The following is a 26,306-nucleotide window of genomic DNA, read 5'->3' as shown; positions in this document are numbered from 1 at the left end:
TCCTATTCGAAGGACCTGTGAAAAATGCTCAATTTGAATGAACAGAGAATGCCTCTACTTATTATGCATTATTATTGCAGCTTGCATAGTAAATTTATGGTCATAGGAAACGAAAACAAAAACTTTTAAAACAATGACTAGATGACCTAACCTCGCTCAGAGTTCAATAGAACAAGCACCTTAAACTGAAAATGCGCTATGTTTAGGGATCCTTGCTTAATCGTTTTTCCGGGGATCCTAAAACCCACTTAGATTTATGAACTTGAAATCTTTAACGTGAGACCAAAGTACAATAACAATACCTATTGTTTCTTTTAAAGCAAGCCAAAGGTTACTCTTAATTTTCTCGGGTGGTTAGTGAAGAACTGATACTTTTAACCGTCTCATTATGTCATGTCATGACGGACACTGTTTAACACAACATCCCTGGTGTCATGACACCGACTCTTTGATCTCCCTAAAAGCTTTTACACTAATAACTTGGCGGTTTGTACGACACATTAGTAGATGGTTTGGCGGATATAAGTAATTTTCTAGTGGTTTTCTTGTCATGTTTCTGAAGTGAAGAAGATGAGATATTGTCGTCTTATGCCCATTTATGTAGAAAGAATAGGGGTTTTACCATGGTTTTACCTAATTTTATCTTTATTTCGAGCATCATATTCATGGACCGAAATAATACAGGGTTCTATACATAATATCTTATATCTTTAAACGAGCAATTCTTGTATATATCTTATATAATTGGAATCTCGGAATCGGCTCCAACGATTTTCATGAAACTTAGTATAGGTTTCGGGGGCGATAAATCTATATAGCTAGGAATCATTTTAAGAAAATGTCATTTTTTTCGTGTTTTATTGAATACCGAGCAAAGCTCGGTCAAATAGCTAGTACTTAATATTTATCGGTGAATAACAACTTAACAAGTAATTTATACGTCTTTATTGTACTTCTGTAGAACTTTTCTCATGGACTTAGCTATGTGTTCCGGTCGACTGTAGAAGTATTTGAACTGGCGACTGCCCTCCTCATTGTATATGTCGTGGTCCACTGAGCCCGTGGGTGACACAAAGAAGATCCTATAAATAAACAACAATTGGTTATTAACTCCTCTACTTATACTATAAAACCTTCCTTCGACGAAGTTTTCTGAATGATTTAGCGCTATATCTGCAGTGGCGGATTTACAAATTAGGCGCCTGTAGGCTATTCAATTTTTGCCGCCCCTATAACTGACTTTTGAAATTCAATACGTTAGTTTAGTTCACAATCATATCCCACCAAAAACATTTTGCTGAGACGACCACACAAGGTTTCACCCTGTGCGGTAGCGAAACGGCGAAGCGAATATTTACTGGTATGTAGAATTTGTTTAAGTTAAGGTCAGTAGAGTTTGGCTCTACATGAAATCTCATATCTTTTTCACAGGGTAAACCTTATGTAGTCGTCTCGGCAATATTTTACAAGGGTCTGGTGGGATTTTTTATATCTGTAAGATAAAAAAATGGGCCTAAATTTGCCGCCCCTCTAAATCTGCCGCCCTAGGCTCCAGCCCACTTAGCCTATTGGTAAATCCGCCACTGTATAATCTGTCTACTTTTGTTAAAACTATAGAATCTAGAACGACTGAACCGATTTGGCTAATTTTAGTCTTGAAATATTTCTGGAAAGGTTTATATTAGGATTTAGGAGGGAAGTGATACGAATTTCACTGGGTCATCAGCATCACTCATCAGTATTATGTTGCTGTACATAAAGCGAGAACTCGTACAAGAGCAAAGGTTTTTTTGTACCCATAGGATTCTATCTAGTTCAAATTATATTAATATCTGCTCATACGTTTATCGGTAAATTAGATATAGGAGTGTTACCTGGGAGGGGTATAAATTACGTTTATAAAAATAATTATTGTTATGAATATGATTGTACAGTGCTATCACAATGAATTTAATTTAATTCGAAGGCTGAAACATCGCTTAGCATATTTTTTTCTGTAAATAAGTACTTAAATTCAGGAGAAGTAACTACCTAAGCCTCAAAAAAGTTTTAGTTGACTAAAGGAAGAAACTCTAGGCTCTAGCTGCAATAACCATTTACCTGGGTATATAAGTACCATCTGGAGCGAATGTATTGCTCTTCGGCTCCTCTTCATCAATTAAATTCACCATCACAAAGTGCGGACTCAAAGATTCTATCTCTGCAGACTCTGCGAATCTAGACTTCAGTTTCTTGCAAGCTGGGCACCAGGACTTGTGAATTATCACCATAACTGGCTTATGGTCGTACGAGGCTACCTCCAAACCTGACTCCAAGGACCCAGCCCAAACATACTGAGGTCCAAAACCGTTGTCTTTACCCAGGCAGTAGAGTTTGTTGAATATTATCGACACGAATGCTTTTGTAAAGTTACTAAATGCCATTTTTACAATAATTTATACATTCGATAGATGTTACATCGTGAATTTAATAGAATATAAAAATAAAATAAAACTAAGACATTTTGGAAATCACGAAAGCTTGTTTTTAAATTTTGACGCGGAATTTGACGTCCGATATCCGTATTCCGTATGTGCATAGCAGCGACATCTTTACGCAGCTTTTAAAATTACAACAGTACGCTAGGCGTGCTGTCAGCTGTGCGGTTAAAGTCAGTTAAAGTACACATGTGGCTTACTAGATGGCGCTACCTGTATCTTTTTTGTTAATTTTAAGACGTGTTGGTCCCTCATGGTTCTATAATTTTTTTGTGCTATTTTCCAATTTCCACACAACTATTATAGTACTCTTTATTATATTTTTGCAGCCGCATTTTATTTTAAGAAATTTCTAAAAAAAAAAATTCAACTTTGAGTGTTTCATATAATATTATTGTTTTAAGGGCAAAAGAAGAAAACTGAGGGTTCTAATTTAAAGTAAAAAAAAATATATTATTGAATATAATATAACCTGGGACAAAATATCCAAAGTTTCAAATGCCCTGTAGTTTACATGCAATGATAACTCTACTTGTAGAGTTAAAGTAAATGATTGACTTTTCCCTGTAAATCACTTAACTATACCTCTACGTCATGTTTGCTATGGGAAGTGGACTGCCATTAGACAAAAAAAAGCGGAAGACAATTTGTATTCAAAGTCATGAAGTGCCCAAACATAATATTACGATAGGATTCAATTTTCACTGTTATGTTTGGACAATGTAGATAGCTAATCAAATCAAATGTAGTCGTTAGGGAAATCCCCAAAAAGTAGGCAACATCCTTTAAAAGTTTAGGTGAAAGGATGATGCCTATCTCTTTACCTTTGCATTACTTAGAAGATCCCTTCGATATATTTTTCTACTGCTTCACACGCATTATTCAAAATACAAATGGTGGGTCCAGGATTCTGCGTGGAAATGCACATGACAAACTTTTTAAATCCGTTCATGTGGATCGGCGCGTGTCAGTGCGTGTGCATGTATTTCTCTCATTTCAGATACGTCTCGCTTCACGAAACCTATTGGAAAAAGCAAACTATGATAATTATCTGTAACGTATGAACGTCCCATTCCAAATAGCGACCACTTATCGTCCGCACGCTTCCCGAAAAGTGCTACATATGATATTTCCGAATATTTATCTGATAGCATTGCGTCGCCTTCGTTGCTTTTTGAATTAAAAAGTAAACGCTCCAAATTCGAAGATTGTGTTTTTTTATGTGTGGCTAGGCTTTGACTGTAGTGTTAAAAGTGCGATGATGAATGTGTACGGGAGTCGGGGGCGTAACAGGAGTTTGTATGGGACTGTCAGATCTACCGTGCCCAGGACAGCCACCCTTACGCCTGGGATAGAAGACATCTTCTTCACTCCGCCCTATTTCTACCACATTCCACCACCACAGCCTGTCAACACATTCCCCGGGAGAAAGAGACGCAAAAGGGTGAGAGATTTTTGCATCTTACAGACTCTTGCGAAATTTTTGTGTAATATTTTCATCTGTTTCCTTGATAACTTCTTAAAAGCTGAAATTATCTAAATTCTAAATGCATCTAGGTATTATACGAGCTCCTGTGTTTTGTAGATACTCTAGATTTCTACCGGTGTGGTTCAAGACATCCGTTTGGTTTAATGCTTGTCTTTGTCCTATCTGGAGATAAATTTTAAATTCTACAACTTTCAAATTTTGATTCAACTAATTTATTTTTTAAATTAACGTGATTCATTTTAAGTTAGGAAAAAGGAACCAATTCGGAACGTGTGAAATATGATAATATAATTGTTAATATATGAAATATGATGATATAATTGTTAAGTTATCAAAATTAACGGTTTGCGTGATTACAGATATACGCCCACTCGTTTCAGTTTTATTATTAGTCATATTATAACATAATATTATGTCATATTATGGTTACAATAATTTAGAAACACCCTTTAAATTTTTACTTAGTAGAGTATCAGAAAAATTGAGGGATGTTACGTTAGGTGCTTAATTTAAATATGGCTAGGACTTGACTAAATCTATGTCCAATATTAAGATTACCTTGATCTTAAGAGGGCGACTAACCCAAAAAATCAAACATCGTCCTTCTCTCTTCACACTCCCGCCCGTCTTTCATATGCCAGGTGAAAAAGGACGACACGGATTCATCGCCAAATTAGTTTTTTCCCGATTACTCGATAAATATACAACATTTTAAAAATCTGCTAGGTCGATCTCTCAATTATAGAATATTATACAATGTGTTAAAATATTAACTTAGTTCAATGCACGGTTATGGCAATAAATGAAAATTCGTGAAAATTAGATGCATCTTTGTGATTTTTTACTATCGAGAAAATTTTAAGATATCGTGTTTTTGCTCAGATCGAATTCTCGGAAATATAATGCAGTATCTAATTTTAGAAAATGAAACAATTCGGGGCTTATTTTCAAGTATAAAAATGAATTATAAAACTGACACTTTAGGGTTAGTCGCCCTCTTCAGGCTAGGCTAGATAAAAGAGAGCTCTCTGGCTCTTGCTTGCTTTCATTTGTTTACTTTTATTTTTTCTTTCATTAATTAATTTAAATATTATTATTTGAGTACCTACCAATTAATTTGACAGCTATTTTCAATTTAATACATTTGTGTTATGCTTAAAATTCCAAAATTGAAGCTCAAAGTATGACTATCACTGAGTTTTTTCAATTATCTCACTTTGTTAAATTATGTGTATCTCCATATTTTCACAGTAACCATTTACTTTGTCGTTAATTCCATGTTTCTTTGCACCTTAATGTAATTACCATACTAGTAGGTTAGCGATACATGCCGCAGTTGGCACCGCATATAAATTAGCTGTTTGCGGCATTCTTTAACGTTTTCTCCGCATCTCTCATTGAACAATCATTATTGGTGTAAAGGAATCTTTCGCTACGTGTCATTTCATAGCGATGTTCTATGGTACAGCACCACCCTAGAGATCAAATGATGTTAGAACCATTCTTATTACAATCGTCATCACTCATCGAGGCAAATACCATGATAGTGATTATAATATTCTCTTTGGCAAAGACTTTCAAAATGTAACGCTCATATTTTTGTACCAGGCGCACCAGGCGTTCATAATTTTTATCCTCTATAATATTTCCCCATTGTCATATAAGTTGGCAACTTTATATCGTGACGACATAGCATCGGATAATAAGCGATTACCACTACCAAACTTGACAACAGCAGATAAGTTTAAGGTTGAAGACTAGCCTAAAACATATTAATACGATCAAATTAATAAAATCAGCGGAAATATTTCGTGTAGTTTTGAAAATCGCTACAGTTATTCCTTGTAATATCCAGATGAACATGTCAAAAGTCCTCAAGGGTGGGGGGTGAGCTAAGAATGTAGGGGGGGGTCAAAGGACCCTTTTTTTAGGTTTTTGCTCATAAGTAAAAAACCTGCACAAATAGCATTACGGTTACTTCTAGGAAAATTTTCTACATAAAATTTCCTCTAAATTATGTCCTATAAATTTTTTTGTACGGTCGATACTTTAGGAACTACAGGGGGGGTCAAATTCCTCAAAAGTGCGAATCGCGAAAATAACACGCATCGAACGTCCGAGACTAAGAAAACAACTTATTTTGATTCAAATACCTGCTATTCACAGATAATTATTTGTCCTAGCTGCTATTATTACAAAACGTTAGACTAGTCACCATGGAATTAGGAAGTACTATACAGCTGGAAGGCTTACTTCATCATTTTGAAATATTAAAATGAACCTTACTTCCATGTGCTAAATTATTATTTTTATTAACTAATATCTCCTTATAGTAGCGAGCACGAGCGAGAAATCGATTTTCTTGGTTTGTCCCTTTCGCACAATTGCCATGTAAAATATACGATAATACATTGGTATTAAATTGAAAAAAGCATTTTTCGTAGAAAACGATAAAATAAGGCATAAATATTATATAAACGACATGTTTTAATACTGCGCTTTCCTGCTTCAGTTTAATATTATTTAATTTCAATAATAAAGGATGTTTTTGACGATGTATCGTGCAGCCACTGATCAGCTTGATCTTAACAGACATCGATACTCAGTTTTTGTCAATTCCAGCACCAAATCCAAACCAGATCTTTCCTCTCTCCCACCTACAAAAGCAAAATTTCACTCATTCCGAGTGTTCCACCAAGTACAAGAGTGGTTAGGTAACGCACTGCCTCCTGAAATGTGGGGATGGAAGCGAGGAGCTGATGGAAACCTCGAGCCTGTTACCACTCATGATCCTCCAGCTCCTGACACCGTGCTGAAGTCAATATTTTGTCGCTGCAAAAGTGATTGCACTGGTAATTGTGGATGCCGGAAAGCTGGTATCACGTGCAGTCTAGTATGCAACGGCTGCTTGGGTTCGTGTACAAATGGCGTACCTGTAGATTTGGTAGATATAGAAGGTGAAGATGATGATGATGTAGTAAAAGAAAATTATTGATTTAATTAAGACTGTCTAATTATTATTTTCTAGTTTTGAATACATTTTGAAAACATACCAATTTTATTTTATTTATAAAACCGTCTCATTTTTTATACCTATACACTCTACAAGGAACATGTACACACCCTAAAGTATTATCACTAGTTTTTGTTACACACTGTATAAAGTTGAACACTCTGTAACTTCTAAAGTATCGACCATACAAAAAAAATTATAGGATCAAATTTAAAGGAAATTTTATGTAGAATGTTTTCCTAGAAGTAACCGTTACGCTATTTGTGCAGGTTTTAGACTTATGAGCTAAAATCTAAAAAAAGGGTCCTTTGACCCCCCTCTACACCTTTAGCTCACCCCCCACCCTTGGGGATTTTCGATATGTTTATCTGGATATCTCAAGGAATAACTGTAGCGATTTTCAAAACTACACGAATTATTTCCGCTGATCGCCCATTTTCGGCTTAATTTTCTTAGGCTATATGCCCTTAGATTAAACTATGGTGCTATAGTGGCGTTATTATTTTCTTCATTGTTTAATTCGCGAAATGGCTTCATTTTAAGTAAGTAAATGATGATCAGCAATGGGGATTGTCCATTTTTTTTTAATTTTGCTCATTACAAAAACATTTCGAGGAATAAGGTCAATGATCGTTTTTCTGTATATAAAAGAAAAAAAATACCCATTAGTTACTTATATTTTTGAACAAATATGTTTAACCTTAGTTTGACCTTCAATGGCGTTAAATTAGCAATAAATTCGACCAACATTACGTTTCGAACTTTTGGTAAGCTTCTCGTATCAGCTTTCACATAATGAGAACTTGCATTTGACGAACCAGCCATTATAAATAAGATTGAAAGGAAATTTAAAACATTACAGAGGTCAATTAGCCGCCGATGATGACGTCAGAGCGAAACTTTAAAAATTTATTGAGAAAAAACTAGCCAATGAATTTCAAAATTATTTAATTTATATTCTTAAAATACCCTATTTTAACGAAAAAAAATATAAAAAGTACATGTGATTTTTTTTGGACAATGCCCATTGCATTCGCACAAGTATAGAAATTCGCGTGAGAGTGAAATAAAATATTATCCTGAAAATGTATCAATTATACTGCCAATGCTTTGTATGATTACTTCAATAAATAATAAAACTATGTAAATTACGATTTTATTTTTCATATTTCGTACAAATTATTTTTCGCGACAGGGCTCTGGTGGCTTATAACATTTAACTTTCTCACAGATTTCTTCCAAATTACATGGTTCATCACATTTTTTATTTTTCCCGCCATTTGCACTAGAATAATTTTTACCACCTTTTTTCGTTTCTTCCCCTACTATGTTTCCATCGAAAATTCCAAATGAATACATGATTGGTATAGCCCAACTGAACATTAAAAACACAGTCTGTAGTATTCTTCTCTCAGTGTTCATATTATGTAAATTCTTCCTCGCTTCTAAACGATTTCTTATCAGTTTATTGAAATATTTTCTGGATGTCCAATGCAGTAGGTGAGGTGGTAAATTCCCAATCGCCATTTTAAATTTTTATTAAGTATTTAATTTTTTTCTGTTCTTTACAGACTCATAATTTTGGTACCGTACTGATTATTTTGTCTGAAAAAGAAATAGTCTTTAGGAACGTGGGCCAGTAAAGTAAGACAACGAGTAATTGATACTGCACGAGTTAAAAAAAATAAAGATCGTAAATAATAATAATTTACAATGAAAATAACAGACTAGGTTTTCATATAGGTATGAAAACTAGAAGATGTCGGCGAGACCAAAACTACAATATTAGTAAATCATACATTGTAAGAGATGAAAAACCTTGTGTTTTATGATTTACTAATATTGTAATATTTTACATAAAGAAATGATCAAAGTAAGAAACACGTTTAAATATAAGGATCATAATTCATAAGGGAATGCATGAAACATTAAACAAAATAGAAATACTCTACACTATTTAAAGTGGTAAAAGTTGAAGATAGTAGGATAGTAGGCTTCTCTACTCATTTCAGGTTTTCAAGATACTATATTAGTTAGTATTTACCATTTTTCTTTTCCCGTTTTCTCAAGGACATCTGCGGCACATGATACAGCTGCCGAAATCGTAATTATTGCCAAAAGTTCGTATTTGTTCATTGCATTTTTTGTGTTTTTATCAGTTTTCATTTTGTACGGAATTTAACATGGTGTCATTGAAACTTTCTTTTATGTTTACTTTATTAGTGGCCAGGCCACGTCGTAAACTAGGTATTTATAAACATTTTTATAGGTCTACCAGAATCTGATGGCAATTTTGGACAGCGGATTTTCAAAAATATCCTTGATCATTGGATAAAATATTTGGTTTAACCTGGTTTAACTTACTTCTAAAATCTGTGGGGTTTAAATCCAGTCAATGTGTTTAACACACAGAATCATAAGAAAAAAAAAGGATCAAAATGTTTATTCCAATTACCCCGGTATTGCTAGAGTCAATTTATTTTCTCACTTTTTGCCATCAAATTCTGGTAGATTTATATTAAATGCTATTCTTACATTAGCAATATTGCTGTAATCAAGTTAAAATACTTCTTTTAAGCTTGTTACTACTTGCAGCAACTTGAATATTACTCGGTATTACGATTCTATTTTATAAAAAAAAAGCTCGAGTCAGGTAAGAACCCTGACCATCCTTTGTGTTACAAAAATATTTCTACGTGCTCCACAGATGAGTCATTACGACCCTATTACTCGATCATAAGGTCTAAAATTGTTTAAATTGGTCCCTCGAGGCCCTGCAGTACTCTCTTGACGGCCTTCATGAGATGCATTGAACCGGTCCAATTCATCGATCGAATCGATAGTTCCTTTTATCGTCATATAGATGAACTATTTAATATTAAGTATATTAATCATTTAATACAATATCTCCTTCATTAAATTTAGAATTCTCGAGTCTAGCTAGCATGAGTCACATTCGGTTGACATTTAAAGCTGCTCCGAGGATAAAAAGTTGTCTAGCGACGACTGCGCAGCGCTATTTTGTTTTTTCAACTATAGTCTACAACTTTCAAGCTGCGAGCCTCCGAGCTCGTGTAGTGGGAGCCAAACCTGTAGATTGTACGCTCGAGGACGGCGTACCTGCGAGTCGGTCGTCCTTGTCGCTCCCACGACGTCTCGGACCCCCGGAGATAGTCCGTCTCACCGCACAACTCTGGTATGCAAAGATTGATAGCGTATATGACCATTTGGTTTTGAAAGTCCCAAGAAATCACGCGCGGCTAACTTTTCGCCCGGCGTCCTTACCTCGATCGGACTTGCAGCCTCACAAACTTTTGTACTCCCTCTCATAATTTAGTATGTAGGTAAATTATTCAACGAATCTAGTCAGGCTTTCGAGTTGTTGTGCGTAGTGCTTGTGACATGTTATCGGTGACTGTGCGAGTGTAGAATGATTTTAGAGAAATGGATCCATTGGCAGCAGACAACGGGTCAATGGTGAATAATTTGAATCATATCCGGACTGACTCTCAGGTAAGTGGAGAACGAGTTTCTTTTGCATACTTCTCTATAAGTGCAATGACTCCCCAATTATGTTGATTCTGTCTTTTACATCGGCACTATCGTTGACTCTCTTTGTTACTTTATCTATACTTTCCGGACCTTGTAGACATTCTTGGAATATTTCCAATACATTTTGTTACCATACACGAGGCAGTTTATTTTGAACTTTAATTGACACATAAAAAGCTGTTAAGTTTTTATCGTTAACATGATCTATGAACTTCTTATATTACAAAATCTTGTTTTGAAATAGGAGATTCATATTATTGTATAATATTACCATAATAATTTTGAATTTATAAGTGTATCTCGCATATTTTTTTTACTTTTCTATGAGTATCGTCATCAAACTTATCTAAACACCTCCAAATTTTATTAACTTTCAATATTGTCTATCTCTAACTTGAATTTTCTTCATAGCAAAGAACTCATTTAGCTAGAAATATCAATTAATTTAATACTACTGTTTACTTACGTTAAAGGACTATTTTTGAAATCGAATGTTTATGTAGCTTTTCCAACCAGTTTGTCTATCCTTATGTGGACATAATTAAATACCTGCCATTATATATCAAAAACAAGCTTAAACACGTATGTTTAAAGACTAAGTTGAAACAAAATAACACAAAGATGAAGCAAATGGAAAGTTGGTCGTTTAAGTATTCTTCTGTGGATCCACTTACAGAAATGGAAACTAGCAATGCGTTAAAGCAACAGTTTTAATTATTTATTGGTATTAAAGTTTAGTTTATAGGAACCATTACAGGAATAGTAATTAAAATATAAAAAAATCTTATTTGATATGGTGCTGTCAGAGAAATTGATTTAATATGGGCATATCATGGATCTGCGTAATGTGGACGGGCTATGTAGGTACCTAACCTAACCTAGGCACAGAATAGATAATAGTACTAGCAACGTCTAGCATTGGCTTAATATAACACGACCAAATAACTGAGGTCCGCCATTTGCCTATGTATTAGTTTCTGATGGTACAATACTCATTTGAACGAAGGTACAATGAAGGCCTACCACCACCGGTTCGGGAACAGCCGGTAAAAAAGAACCGACCTAAGAAACTCGAAAATTGTATTAATCGTTGTTATACGAAATATTAATAAAATAATAAAATCATTTTGATAGTCGGAAAACTAACTACACATCCAAGACTTGTTCATGATCAATCCATGGACATATTGTATCCCTTTAAACTCACTGGTAGTTCCTATGCTCGAAGGATTAGCAGGAATAAGGATTGATATAAATAACAATGTAAACATATCAGTACCACCTACGCCTTTACTTTACCTAAAACGAAAAAAAAGTTAATCCATCATTTCTGCAAACGAAGGTCAAGAACATAATAATACTTATGAAAAATCAACTGTTCTTTTTCCTCATCGCCCAAAAAAAAAGTACTAAAATTCCAATGTTATGATCTTCTTCCTACTCTCATTAAGCGTTGCATGTATTGGAACTATATAATTTGTATCACCAAGGTCTATGACAAAAGATATGGCTGAACTCGTTTAGTAGTTCAAACCAGACTAACAGCCTCATTGCCTAATCCCTCCGACTATTGATATCATGTCTATTGTTCTATAGAGGTAGTAATGACTTAATTTAGATGTTGCTTATATTATGCCTATAAGGTTCAATAGCCTATGAAGGCGATTTACATTTTTCGCATAATCTTGTGCAACCTTTTTTAAATACAAGTCTATTTAAATTACGCTTTCTTTTCATTTTTCGTCCTGTTGACCTCTGAAATGTTGAACTTGATTAACTTGTATTTAAAACTGAGTCCTAAAATATATAATACAGATAATATACATATGATATTTTCATAAAAACACCCGCCATTTCTACGTACCAATTACAACCTTCCAACTTTTTGTCTTGAAATTGCACCAGATTCAGAAACAATTACATCTAATAACACCTGTTTGTTTAATACAGTCGCTGTAACAATAAGCGGGGCCGTAAAATCGATGAAAGAGGTTTAATTTTTTGCACGAGAAACGTTCAAATCTCAGGCACATGTCAGGTGACGTCACTTCTCCCACAAACCTGTTTCGCGCCAATTCGCAGCTGTCGACGCAAAAGCGGTTGGCTTGCATTTTTTTTATTTTCCTTGCCCAAGGCGTTCTGCCTCCAAGATACACCGTTACCTTCTTTAACCATGGCCTGGTGTTTTTGTTTCATCAATTTCGTTAAAACTTAAATGGAATGATCTTTTTGGGTTGGCCAAATTATTTTGACCCTTTATAAGATGTGAGTCATCGATATGGCAAATTTTATGACAACTCATATTTTGACCACAATATACTTTATGTATTCAACAAGAGAACCATCAAGAAACAGGTAATACTGGCAAATTTTGTGGCTTGACCTAAAAGGATATTAGTTTTGTTTTTATTTGTGACTTTTTGATTAAGCGTAAAGATCAAGGGAGTCAATTCTGATTTCAAATTATTATAGTTGTCAGTTATTAATTTACTATTTTTTACCTTTGATTAACTTCCTAAAGTATTTTTTGCGTTTGCTACATTCCACGTGATTTATCTCTTATTCATAAAGCTTTAAGTAACATAATATTTAATACAGTAAACTTACGATATAACTTTTACTTTTCGCCGAAAATTTGAAGTTTTAGAGTTACATAATGAATATTTCCTGGTGATTAGTACTTAGACCGTATATAGGTCGCTAGTGCATGCACTTCCTAATTCGAAAATAGCATCGCACACTTGCACAAGTATCAAGATTAATAAAGATCTATGCGTGAATCTGGAACGCCTCGTAGATCGCATGTCATATTATTTTTGTTGTTTTGCTTTGTTTTTTATAGGAATAGCCTCTACTGCTGTAGGAAACAGTATTTTATTATTAGGAATAGGATTAGCAAAACCTGCATTGGAGCTACTGTTTTCTATTTCTAGCTTCTGACGAAAAAAGAGGGATGTTATAAGTGTGACGTGTCTGTCTGTCTCCCGTTTGTGTGTTTGTCTATCCGTGACATCGTAGCATCCAAACGGGTGGATCGATTTTCATCTAGTTTTTCTTTACTTCGACGCCCGCAACTCCGTTGCGAAAAAAAATCGTTTATCGCGCGGGAACCGTACATTTTTCCGGAATAAAAAGTATCATATGTCCTTTCCCGAGACTCGTAGTATCCCCATACCAAATTTCAGCAAAATAGGTTCAGCAGTTTAGGTGTGAAAAGGTAAAGAGAGGCAGACAGACAGACAGACATAGACGGGCAGACAGACAGACACACTTTCGCATTTATAATACTAGTATGGAAGTATGTATTGATCCTGCGCATTCGCATTATGCGTGTATGACAGTTATATTTTTTACATAATAATCTTTGAATTTCTCTGTTATAACATTTTATATTCTATTTGTTACACCTGTTTAGACTAGTCTTAGATCTAGACTTGCTAGTTCAGTTTTCTCTGTATAATCTGTAAGTTTATTTAAAAATATGGCGTGAAGTTTATAAACTACAAACCCGTTTGGCTTTCGTTTAATGATGAAAGTAACGTCGATCTAACCTGTCCTGAGACATCTAGTTTTGAATACAGCAGATGTTTTGGCTTTTCTGTTGTTCAGCATGGTTTACTTCTTCTTCATTAATTACTTCTTCTTCATTAATTAATTCTTCTTCATTAATTACTTATTTTTCATTATTTACTTTTTAGTAGGTAATTAATAATTGTTAACGTCAGACGGTCAACGAAAAGCAAACAAATTAAATATTGTTATAATAAGGATGTCATTTTTTGTCCAACGCGTTTAAAATAAAAAAGATCGCTGCATAACATCAATCATTCTTTAATTTGCATGATACATTGTTGCAATTGCCAGGTACCCGGGTATGTTACCAAATGTGAATGAACCAACCTCTCTGAAAGGAAAAGATTTAATTTATTTTATCATCAGTCGTCTCTACCTACACGATGTAGTTTTACCTGCGCAAATTAGGTATTTATTAGGATCTTAGGCAAAGTTGATGATTACCATTCAAAGTTCTGCCTGTATTTTTTTATACAGCCTTTGGTTCACCACTGCAGTATCTCCTGTGTCGCCAGGATCGACAGCGGTATCCAACCACGAGAACCCTTTGATATGATCTCAGGGAGCCCCCTGAAGGACATGCTAAAACTTTCTTGGGACTCGCAAAGAAATTAATCAGAATACGACTAGGGTAGGTACTATCAACCAGTTGATTCATAGACAGGTGACGAGCCTACGTTATTTGGTGGAATATGTGAATTAAACTCTGTCTCAGTCGGCTGGGTTTGACAAAACGCGACCAAAATATACAGTAGGTCCCCATCTGCCTCTGATAGTACATGCAGTGACGATATTGACCATACTACTTTTTACACACAAAAAAGCTGATAGAAGAATTGTAGATGATGAATAAGATATTAATTCATTTAGACGTTTTCTCGTCTCAGTTTTCTCCTCGACCGGTCCGCACTGGCAGCAGCCAACAACCGTAAACGGCAATGGAAAACCTTAATTGTTGTAGACATAATATTAAGGTTGGTGGTGTTTCATTTTTTAAATACTTACTTACAATAATTAATGATTTCATTTGTGAGACACGTTGATCTAAATAATATCTTTAGGTCCATAATGAGACCATCGTCATAACTTACCTATAACATAATATTATCGTTATTGGGATTAAAATTGAGGCATTTAAAATATTATGCATTGAAATTAAAGTTACATCTGAAAGAGATTTAATCTGAACTGAACCTAAACCTTGTTGCTCATCAAAGTACCAGCTACTAAATGTTATGCTGCACAATATTAGAACAATAATAAATATTATGTAATGCAAATCAAGTGAGGACAAAAAGGTAACAATTTATAACCATGATCAATTAAGTTTTTTTTATAGAAAAAAGACTCCTGCGGTCACTACAATACAAGACCACAAGACTAGCTACATAACTTTTATTCTGGGGACAATATAGATGACCTATTATTCCTTACTGATTTTTTGATCATAACCAGATGTCTTTGCCCACTTAAAATAATGAAGACGTAAGTTATTGTTGGAATGGGCCCCAGTCACATTTTTACAAGACAAGACAACTTACTGAACTGAGAGATGGTAGAGTAGAAATTAAATTGTTAGGGATTTACGGGGTCAAAACTTTAAACGTTGGCTTATGGCTATGTTATAGTTATGTAATGGCCTAAAAGTTATATAAACCGAACATAATATTATGAATACGGTTGAATGACTCTCGGTGGAAAGTTATATGAAAATCTGCATGTTATGCATAATCAACTAACACTCTTACTCTCTATCAGACCAGTTTTGTATCGCGAATTTTAATTTATGCCAACTTTGTAACTTTTTATCTAAATACGATAACATTTCTACTCCTTTTTTTCTATTTTTTTTTTGTTATTTAAAGATCTCCTTTTGATTTCGTGGGATAATTAATTGAAGCTAATAGATGCTAATAGTAAATATTTGAATGGGATTGAATTTGCTATTTGGACCAAATTACCTAAAATATTATCACTTATAAAGATTAATACAAGACTCTAAGCCTTTGGGATTTGGCATTTAAGCTGGTTTTTATAATCATTAGCATCGTGGTGTGGATCTTTGATATTTAACTTAGTATTAAGCGATGTCCTGCAAAGGAAGTCATAATGGCACTATTTTTAATTGCGGATACGTAGACATTTTCTAAGCTCGCAATTTGTTTACTAAGTTACTGGTTATCTCTCATAACGTTATCTACATCCGCTTCTGAACCTACACTAACACCGTTCAGCTTTATTTCATCTGCAGATACTTTAGGCTGACGACTTAAGGATCATTCTCTCTCATAAGAAAAATCCGAGGTAAAATTATTTTGAACGAACTTTACCTACCTATAACTATTTAGTATTTAGTAAACAAACTAGTACTTAGGCACTTAGCATTTCCTTCTCATGGACGATTATGGGAGAACTATTTGCAATGATTATGAGTCCAATCTAGGAAATCTTGTTTCTTATACGGCCTTTACACTCGCGCTTCGTCTCTCGCCTCGTGGCTCGCCTCGTCCCTCGTGCGAGGCTCGTGTTGATTGATGGTTAATAAGTTGCCTGTTTACACTCGCGTGCCGAGTTCAGTCGTCTTTGAGCTAGCAACAATGGAGGACGTCGAAGTTTTAGCAGCAACAAGTTTGTGCGTACCGGGCTTATACTGCTACGTCACTAATTTAAATAAAAGGAAGCTAACTTTTTGGCTGTTCTTGTGGCATTTATGTTTTGGGTCCCAAATTATTCGTTATTTTTGAAATAGTTCTATAAACTAAAATGTTTCGTCTTGCGACCAATCCATTATTATTTGACGACCTCTGTGGCTCAGTGGGTGGGCTGTCGGTAGCTCAAGCCGGGAGTCGCGGGTTCAAATCCCGCCGACGGAACAAAAAGTTTTCAAAGTTCCTGGGTCATGGTTGTGTATTATATGTGTATCATATAATAAAAATCTTTAAAATATGTATAGTATAAAAGTATTAAATATATTTCCGTTGTCTGGTACCCGTAACACAAGTCCTTCAGGTACTTAGCACGGGGCCAGACTGACGTGGTGTGAAGCGTCCATAGATATTATTATTATTATTATAATACGATGCATTTTTGTTTTTGCGTATTTAAAACTAAACACAACCTGCGCGGCACGATGTAGAAGCCAGAATAAAGCGGGAGGGCGAATGTAAACACCCACTCGCGTGCGACGCGAGGTCCTTTGACTCGTGCCCCAAAAACCGCTCCGGACGCGAGCGCCACGAGGGACGAGACGAGGGACGAGGCGAGCCACGAGCGTCTATTCACACTCGCACCTCGCCCCTCGCCTCGTCCCTCGGCTCGCGACTCGTACGCGAATGTAAATGGGCTATTAGACCTACAAAGATGACAGTGTCATGGCACTTTAATACGAGATTTATACTCGCGTCTCGTGGCTCGGCACGCGGCGCGTCTCGCAGCTCGCGTCGAAGCTCGAGTGTAAACACAAAGCTCGCGTCCCCCTCGAGCTCCTTTGGAAACCGCTCCCGACGCGAGCCATGCCAGCCGCGAGCCGCGCCGCGAGACGAGTCGCGAGATCGCGGCGCGTTTGTAAATCGAGTATAAAAATATGGAGGATGCGTAGCAGCAGTCAATTGAAAAATTATGCTTTGGAGATATTGAAAGTACTGCGACATGTTTGCAATATATTGATATCGTTGCAAATAATGCAATATAATATAGGTATTATAACAATGGTTTAGATTTTGACCACGCTTTAAAACAGTCTGTAAACGAGGGTCGCAGTAGTAAGGAGTAAGTACCTCTATAACAGTTGCATACACCTATAATTAACTACATATTGTGTTAGTATAAGTAAAACAAAATGTACTAGTCTTAAGCTTTGAATGTTGTCACAATATGTTGCTTTGTTAATTGTTAGTGTATTTGTTCAATAAAAAAAATTGAGACTAGATACAACGCGACGTACCTACAGGATGCGCGTGCGCAACAAATAGCAATAGTTCAATATTTTATAATAACCTCTAGTCTGTCATTTGCTGCCCGGCGGTCTGTCAAATGGTCAAATCCCACCCCTGTCTGTCAAATTAGTACTTAATTGTTATTTGGGTGTATGTTGTTCTGTTTGCTCGGGTTCGTGTATTTTTTGTTATTGTTTTCCATCAGTAACAACAGAAGGTAGCTTCCCATGACGGGCATTTAAAAAACTGACAAGATCCATCCGTCACGCACAATAAAATCGTGTTTAAGAGTTTTATAGATTTAATCGATCTATATTTAAGGATAGCTCATGTAAACCTTTTTAACACGACTGTAAATCGATATTTCAGTAACTTAGGATTTTAATTTTTGACTGTTCTGAAGGTAAAAAAAATCGTGCTAGATTAATTCGTACCATATTAACATCAAATTTTTCTAAACAACGAAAGGAATCAAAGAAGTAGTTTTAAGTTTCAATATTAATTATTAATTTGATATTGGAAAATAACAAAAAGTTTAATGCGCGCTGCTGCGCGACTTTCAAGTCTTTTAAAAAAACCGCGAACCTGCGATTGGCGAGTGGAGCGCGCTGCGCGAAGTTGTAGACTCGCGCAATGCTCGCGCACTAAAAGGTTCCAAGTCCCAATACTAGATGACGCTCTAAATGACTGCGTCAGGCGTCAGCCGTGAGCCGTCACGTTTCGAGGTCGGCCATTTTAATTTTAGACACTAGACAGCGCTTGTCATATTGTTTTGTCAAACGAAACTTGCACGTGTTTTTAAAAGTTTATAAAATTTATCGATTTCGTGTTCAAAATTTTTAGTTTTTGTAATTAGTTGTGTTTATTGTGTTTATTTAAATAAATCAAAATGTCCATGCTTGCGGCTCCACGCCGCAAACAAAAAGTTATTAACCTACGAGCGAAGAATAACGAGTGGAGCAATGATAAAAATAAATTTGGACAGCGAATGCTGGAGAAGATGGGTTGGAGCGAAGGTAAAGGCTTGGGGGCGAACGAAAATGGAATTGTTGAACATGTTATAGCGAGGTATAAAAATGACGAGAAGGGTTTGGGTTATGTGGACAGAAATGACCAATGGACGAAACATGAAGATGATTTTAACGCACTCTTAGCAAACCTATCTAATAGTAAGTTTTTTTTTTTCTATTACTGACTCACATTAATTAATCCTTTCATAATATACATATTAATGCAGACGTGTCTGTCTGTTATTCCTTCACATTTAAGATACTGATCCAATCAGTTGTGAGTTGTGACTGATATTGGTTTAAGTTACTTCGAGTCCTGGCACAGGATCCTGGTGAAATGCACAGTTTTTGCTTAATAAACTATTTCATAAATAACTGTTAAGTATTTTTATTCAGTTTTCCAATGATATTGACATTGAAATTTTTTTTAGGCAGTGATCAGAACCTGTCACAGGAAGTTATTCACAGTGGAAAATCTTTAGAAAGTAAATCAAAGAAGAGTAAAGCCAGAATACACTACCACAAGTTTACTAGAGGCAAAGATTTAGCCAGATACAGTGAGAAAGACTTAGCAAATATCTTCGGAAAGAAAACTTTAAAACCCAATGAAAATGTGGAACCAGCTAACGAGGAAAATAAGGAAGAAAAGGTGTTTACCGAGAAAGGTAGTATGTATGATTATTTTAAAAATAAAATGGCCAACATAAGTAATTCAGGAAGTAAGTTATCTAAGAATAATAAAGATGACGAAGAAATAATGGATCACTGCTTCCAAGGATTTTCCAATTCAAATTCAAGCCCACAAGATTCTGACGAAAAAGAATCTCAAAGCTCAAATAAACATGCTGTTTTCTCCTTTTATCCTCAAATTAATGTTTCTGTAAATCAAAATGATGCTTCATCAAACGGCCACTTAGAAGAATCACAAAACAGCAAAAAGAAAAAGAAGTCAAAACAAAAGGCTATCACAGAAGCACCTAGTGATCAAGAGTTACCAGAGGGGAATGATTCAAATAAGAAGAAAAAGAAAAAATCTAAGAAAAGAAGTCAAGAAGAGTTTGTTGAACAGGAAGAAGAGCAAATCGTTAAAAAGAAAAAGAAGAAAGAAAAAGCACCTGAAGAACCTGTGCTAGAGCATGCTGATGAGCCTACAGAAGTCACACATAAAAAAAAGAAAAAGAAAAATAAAAAAAATGATTTATAAACAAAAAGTTTTAAATATACCTAATAGGGATGAGGGTTTTTAATATTCCATTTGCCACCCGGTGTCACCATGTAGCCTTAGGGTCTATCGTGTCAAATAGGCATATAATCGTGACACATAACAGCAGTTTGACACGATAGATAGACCCTAAGGCTATATAGCGGTACCTGGTGGCAATTGAAATATCAATAAAATCGGCCAAGTGCGAGTCGGACTTGCGCATGAAGGGTTCCGTAACGTATAGAGTGAAAGTAGGCAAAAAATTGTGTTTCTTGTATGGGAGCCCGCCCCCCCTAGATAATTACTTAATTAAAATTTAATTAATAATTACTAAAGAACAAATATAATTAAAGATTATGTGAAAATTTCAAGTGCTTAGCTGTTTACATTATTGATTACGAGCGAAAAAACCTAAAAAAAACATGTTTGTTGTGTGGGAGCCCCCCTTAAATATTAATTTTATTGCGTTTCTAGTATTTGTTATAGCAGCAAAAGAAAACACAATCTGTGAAATTTCCAGAAGTCTAGCTACAGTGGCTCTTGAGTTACAGCCTGGAGACAGACAGACAGACATGGAAGTCTCAGTAATAGGGTCCCATTTTTACCTTTTGGGTATGGAACCCTAAAAACCCTCAATAATAATATTATGACTAGGAATGGTCACACTCTGCTACACAGCTTGACATAGCCACAGTATAGCAATATTCCTAATGTCATATTGCTATAATGTGGCCTATTAAATTGCCCTGACTGTAAACAAATGTTAGTCAACTGTCTGCCTTTAAAAAGCAAAGACCTATGATGGAATTTCGATGGAATTATTTCATGACTTATCATTGATTTTAAAATTATGTTAAAAAAACATTATCATGCACAAGTGCAAGCATTTGCAAACAAAATTTCTAAAAAATGTCTAATGTCTACTTAATTTTATTTGGATTATAATATGTTTTGATGCCAGTTACCTGATGCACTAAAGCTAAACAAAAGATAATTAATGTTGCTAAATTTCAAGTATTTAGTCCGCCGCTGTCCACCTAGATTAACTTAATTTCACACTGGTAACATTACCAACCTTAACCACTTACCGAGGACTTGCTCTTTTTGGCGGGAAGAGGAAGGCGCCTTTTTTGAATAACAATTTGCAAAAAATTATATTTATAGTTTTATACATTAAAAGTAAGTTAAAAGTAGATAATATGCAGGACGAGAGCGACGGAGATGATCCTAACTATAAATCTTCGTCATCGAAGAAAAGGAAAATAATTGAAAACTCAGACGATAAGTACAAACCCTTTCTTAAACCTTCATATTCAAGAAAATATCCTGACAATAATTACAACGGAGATTTTATTGTATTTGTCGAACATTGTAATAAGGATACAAAAATAGGAAACATGAACCCCCTTAGCCTTTCGAAAATTTTCAAAAACGCAAAAGGAGTTTATGAAAGAGCTAGAATAAGCGCCCGCAAAATAAAAATAACTTTCAAACAAGCGGCATTAGCTAATGATTTCCTCAATGCATCATTTATTCAAGAAAACAATCTAAGAGCATATATCCCAGCAGCCTCTGTGGAAAGGGTTGGGGTAGTTAGGTACATTCCTAAGGAAATTAGTAATAGGGATTTGTTTGAAAAAATAAGTAGCGATATTGACATAATTGGTATACGTAGATTTATGAAAAAAGAAAATAATACATTTGTTCCGTTAAATACTATTACTGTTACTTTTTCTGGCACTGTATTACCACAATGCATTTTCTTAGATGGATGGAGATATAAGGTTCATAATTATATACCTCCAGTTTTACAATGTTTTAAATGCTTACTTTTCAATCACTCTGCAAAATATTGTTTTAATGAACAAGCATGTTCTAAATGTGCAGAGAATCATTCTTATAAAGAATGCACATCAGAAGTTTTAAAATGTAAAAACTGTGGAGGTAATCACCTAGCTATTTCTAAGGAGTGCCCAATTAAGGCTTCTAAAATTAAGAAAAACATATCTTTGAGAGTTAATAATTCTACTTATGCAGACATAACAAATAATTTAACATCTTTCCCACCTCTTACAAAAGCTAATCCTCAAAATGTTAAAATTGTTCCAGAAAAGATATCAGCCCAGGACATTATTAATAATCAAAAAATTTTAGAAGCCATAATAAGCACTATTGTAAGTATAGGAAATTCTAATGAGATTAAGACTACAACACATATTAAAGAAACATTCATTAAAAACTTTAATAAGTAATGGATAGTATTAATATTGTACAGCATAACATCCAGAGTTTAAATAATAAAAAACCTTTACTTCAATCACTCTTAATAGATAAAGAAATAGATATAGCTTTATTAAATGAAACATGGCTTAAAACTTCAAGTCCTCGGGTTCATTTCCCTGGGTATAATTTCATTTATAAAAATGCTACAAATGAACACGGAGGAGTGGCAATAATTATTAGGAATTCTATAAAGTATGTGCAGCATCCGACTCCAAATTATCAAGATATACAGACTATTGCCATAACCATAGAAACAGGTATAGGTTCCATTACAATCCTTTGCATTTACAGTCCACCTAGAAACAAAATTAATAAAACAAAATTAAAAAGAATAATTAATAATCTTCCTAAACCTATTATCATATCGGGTGATTGTAACGCCCATCACATAGCTTTTGGTTGTACAATAAATAATACAAGAGGACGAGACTTGTATGAAGTTATAGATGAATATAATTTATGTATTTTAAATACAGGTTGTGCTACTACAGTAGGCAGACCAAACAATATCACTTCTGCAATTGATGTTACACTAGTGAGTCCAGAGTTGGCTCCCTATTGTGAATGGCATGTCGGTGACGATCCATTGGGAAGTTATCACTTTCCAACTTTTACAAAACTTAATACTTCTCCTATGCAATATGACATAAATAAAAATGTAAATAAGTATTTATTCAAAAAAGCTAACTGGGATAAGTTCTTTAATATGTCAAAAGATCTATTTCAAGATTTTGAATATAATTTACAAAATCCTTTAGAAAGTTATAATCATTTCTGTGATCTACTAAACACTTTAAGAGATGAATGTGTTCCAAAAATTATAATAACTAATTCATCTAAAAAATTTAAAAAAAAGGTACCTGCTCCGTGGTGGAATGATATTTGTGATAGGGCTGTAAAGGATTGTAGAGAAGCTTTGGAAAAATATAGAAGTAATTTAAGTATGGAAAATTATATAAATTATAAGAGATTAGATGCACTCAAAAAAAGGATTATAAAAGAGGAAAAGAGAAAAAGTTGGCAAAATTTATGCTCTACATTTAATAGATACACCCCAGTCACGAATATTTGGAATTTTATCAAAAAATATAAGCGTGTAGGTTCTAGCATACATAGTAAATGTGATAGTTTTGTACCAGAATTTTTAGACAAATTTACAAATGATGAAGAATATGAAAGTTCATTAGAAGATATATTTAAAAGTAATAATGATAGTGAATATTTCAACTTCTTTATGAAAGATTTTAGCTGGGATGAATTTTATAGTTCCTTAATGTCAAGAAGAGATTCTACTCCTGGACTGGATAATTTTCCATATTTAATGATTAAAACTTACACAAAAATGCACAAGCAGTTCTTCTTAATATCTACAATCACCTATGGTCCAAACAAGTTATTCCCGACGAGTGGAAAACTCAGTGTGTTTTGCCCATTCTGAAAAAAGATAAGCCAATCCATGATCATAATTCTTACCGTCCAATATCACTCACTTCATGCATTGGAAAAGTTTTTGAAAATATGATAAGTTAGGTTAGACTATTTTACAGAAACTAATTCAATATTACCAGATTTTCAGTTAGGTTTCCGTAAAGGAAAAAGTACAGTTGATGGCTTTGTTTCATTTATAAATGATATTAAGAATTCTATAATGGCTCATTCAAATGCAATTTGTGTATTTTTAGATGTGCAAGGTGCATATGATAATGTTAATTTGTCTGTACTTATTAAGGTTTTAAGTGAATTGGGGATTCCTGGTAGGTTTTTAAATTGGATATATAGATTCTTAAATCACCGTCTTGTCTATGTGAAATTTAATGATATACTACATGGTCCAAAATTTGCACATAAAGGCTTAATGCAAGGAGCGATATTGTCTCCAATCCTGTATAATTTATATACATCACAAATTTGTAAATATGTAAAAGTATTAGGTATTAATGTTCTACAATATGCTGATGACATAGTTATCTATTGTATTAATCGTCTACTACGCTCGGCCAATTGTAATATTAATTTAGCTCTTAAGCAACTGTTAAATTATTATAATAACAAACTAAAACTAAATATTAATTCTTCAAAAAGCTCAGTTATGACTTTTGGTAAAAGTCAATGTAATGTTCAAGTTAAATGTAATAATGAAATCATCTCGCTAGTAAATGAACATAAATTTCTAGGTATAGTTTTAGATAACAAACTTAAATTTAATGTACATATAGATTATATATGTAATAAAGCTTACAAGCGACTCAATATATTGAGATGTTTAGCAGGAGTTTTTTGGGGTGCTGATCCAAAAATTCTCTCAATGTTGTATAAAAGTTTAGTTAGGAGCCACTTTGACTATAGTTGCTTAGCATATATTAATGCTAGCGCTAGTCTTCTAAAAAAGTTAGATATCATTCAAAATCAAGCACTGCGCATTATAACTGGTGCGATGAAATCCACCCCTATAAACTCAATGGAAGTTGAAACTTATATTCCTCCTTTATTCTTGACTTGACTTGACTCATGTTAGCTAAGAAATACTTTGTTAAGATGATTGCAATTAAGTCCTCACTTCCTGTAAGAAAACTTAAAGTATCTGAGGAAATAACTAGTTTATTAGATTCTTCTGTAATAACATCACAAATTATTTCTACAAGGATTTTGCCACAGATGCCGACTTTGTTACAGTTGGTTTTAAATATGACAAATGACATTTATTCTAGTGATCTATGGCCAATTTATGACAACTTTGAAGGTTCTTTAGAGAAAAAATATTTGGTAACAACTGGAGACATCTATGGTAAGACCGACTTTCTCAGTTTTATAGAAAAGAAAACAGACTTTTACAAAATCTATACAGATGGGTCGAAAATTATAGATGAGGTTAAATCGGCTTATTATGATGAATTTCTGGATGTTACCAAATGTTTTATAATCAGTAATATGTGTTCTATCTACACAGCCGAATGTTATGCTGTTTATATGGCATTACAATATATAATAACTTTGTCATATGTAAATAATTTTCTTATAATATCAGATAGTAAAAGTGTGTTAGTAGCTCTAGATAATAGTAATTTAAGTTTCAAAAGTAATTATTTAATTTTTAAGATCAAAAACATTCTACATGAATTAGTCAGTAATAACATTAATATTGAATTTCTATGGGTTCCCTCCCACAGAGGAATTGCTGGAAATGAGAGGGCGGATACAGCCTCTAGAGGACCACCAGATGAGGATCATAAGGACATCATAAAAGTGCCATTTACAGACCTCTTTTTGACTGTCAAAGATGAAATGTTTGAGCTATGGAAAAGAATCTGGAATATAGTAAAGGTTAATAAGGGTAAATGGTACAGTGACACAAAGAAAGATTTTTCAATCCCATGGTATTACACTGTACAGTTTGAATCAAGAAAATTCACATCAGTAATAACAAGGATGAGATTTGGACATTGCTTGGTCCCCTCCCACCTCCATAAATTAAGAATTTTAGATGATGCAAAATGCCCCAAATGCTTAGAAAATGATGCTGACCTCAAACATATAATCTTTGATTGCAAAGCACTAGGTCTGGACAGAATTTTACTCTGCTCTGAAATAGATAAAATTTGTAAAGATGAAGATATAAGTGTACCCCGCCGCCCAGAAGATTTACTGTCTAATTACAATTTCTTCAAATGTTTATACCGTTATATATGCTCAACGATGGAAAAAGTTTAAAAATAATTGTAAATAGGTACCTACCGTAGTGTTTTGTTTTTTTTTTTTTTGTAAATAGTGCT

At 34.3% G+C, this 26,306-nt stretch overlaps 3 protein-coding genes and 3 long non-coding RNA genes across 15 annotated transcripts in view; 2 read left to right on the top strand and 4 right to left on the bottom strand.

Annotated features, from left to right (window-relative positions):
- Positions 1-26,306, bottom strand: part of LOC121736160 — a 326,212-nt gene that overhangs the window by 180,843 nt on the left and 119,063 nt on the right. The gene's annotated exons all lie outside the window — the stretch shown is intronic.
- Positions 1-26,306, top strand: part of LOC121736135 (tight junction protein ZO-3) — a 115,996-nt gene that overhangs the window by 45,564 nt on the left and 44,126 nt on the right. The window contains exon 1 of one of the 10 annotated variants that reach the window (XM_042127200.1): positions 3,558-3,921. The exons of 8 other annotated variants lie outside the window; for them this stretch is intronic. In XM_042127200.1, the coding sequence (XP_041983134.1) occupies positions 3,736-3,921 (186 nt within the window). In that variant the 5' untranslated portion in view covers positions 3,558-3,735. Of the gene's footprint in view, positions 1-3,557; positions 3,922-10,205; positions 10,493-26,306 lie in introns of those variants that run through there. One more of the 10 variants, XM_042127201.1, reaches the window with a different exon arrangement.
- On the bottom strand, positions 928-2,516 carry LOC121736156 (thioredoxin domain-containing protein 12-like). Its single transcript, XM_042127241.1, has 2 exons — positions 2,101-2,516; positions 928-1,082 (listed from the first exon to the last, which is right to left on the bottom strand). The coding sequence occupies exons 1-2, from the start codon at positions 2,421-2,423 to the stop codon at positions 935-937; spliced, it is 471 nt and encodes a 156-aa protein (XP_041983175.1). The 5' UTR covers positions 2,424-2,516; the 3' UTR covers positions 928-934.
- On the bottom strand, positions 8,539-9,166 carry LOC121736159. The gene is made up of 2 exons (XR_006036981.1): positions 9,024-9,166; positions 8,539-8,584 (listed from the first exon to the last, which is right to left on the bottom strand). It is a non-coding gene; the product is annotated as an uncharacterized LOC121736159 (long non-coding RNA).
- LOC121736149 (PIN2/TERF1-interacting telomerase inhibitor 1) lies at positions 18,803-20,479 on the top strand. Its single transcript, XM_042127232.1, has 2 exons — positions 18,803-19,208; positions 19,481-20,479. Exons 1-2 carry the CDS (start codon positions 18,929-18,931, stop codon positions 20,251-20,253), a joined length of 1,053 nt encoding a protein of 350 aa, XP_041983166.1. The 5' UTR covers positions 18,803-18,928; the 3' UTR covers positions 20,254-20,479.
- On the bottom strand, positions 22,467-25,025 carry LOC121736158. The gene is made up of 3 exons (XR_006036980.1): positions 24,776-25,025; positions 23,873-23,970; positions 22,467-22,832 (listed from the first exon to the last, which is right to left on the bottom strand). It is a non-coding gene; the product is annotated as an uncharacterized LOC121736158 (long non-coding RNA).

Source organism: Aricia agestis, chromosome 18 (assembly GCF_905147365.1).
Source record: "Aricia agestis chromosome 18, ilAriAges1.1, whole genome shotgun sequence".
NCBI classification, from domain to species: domain Eukaryota; kingdom Metazoa; phylum Arthropoda; class Insecta; order Lepidoptera; family Lycaenidae; genus Aricia; species Aricia agestis.
The sequence above is the reverse complement of the archived record's forward strand: the minus strand, read 5'-3'. Positions and strand labels throughout refer to the sequence as shown.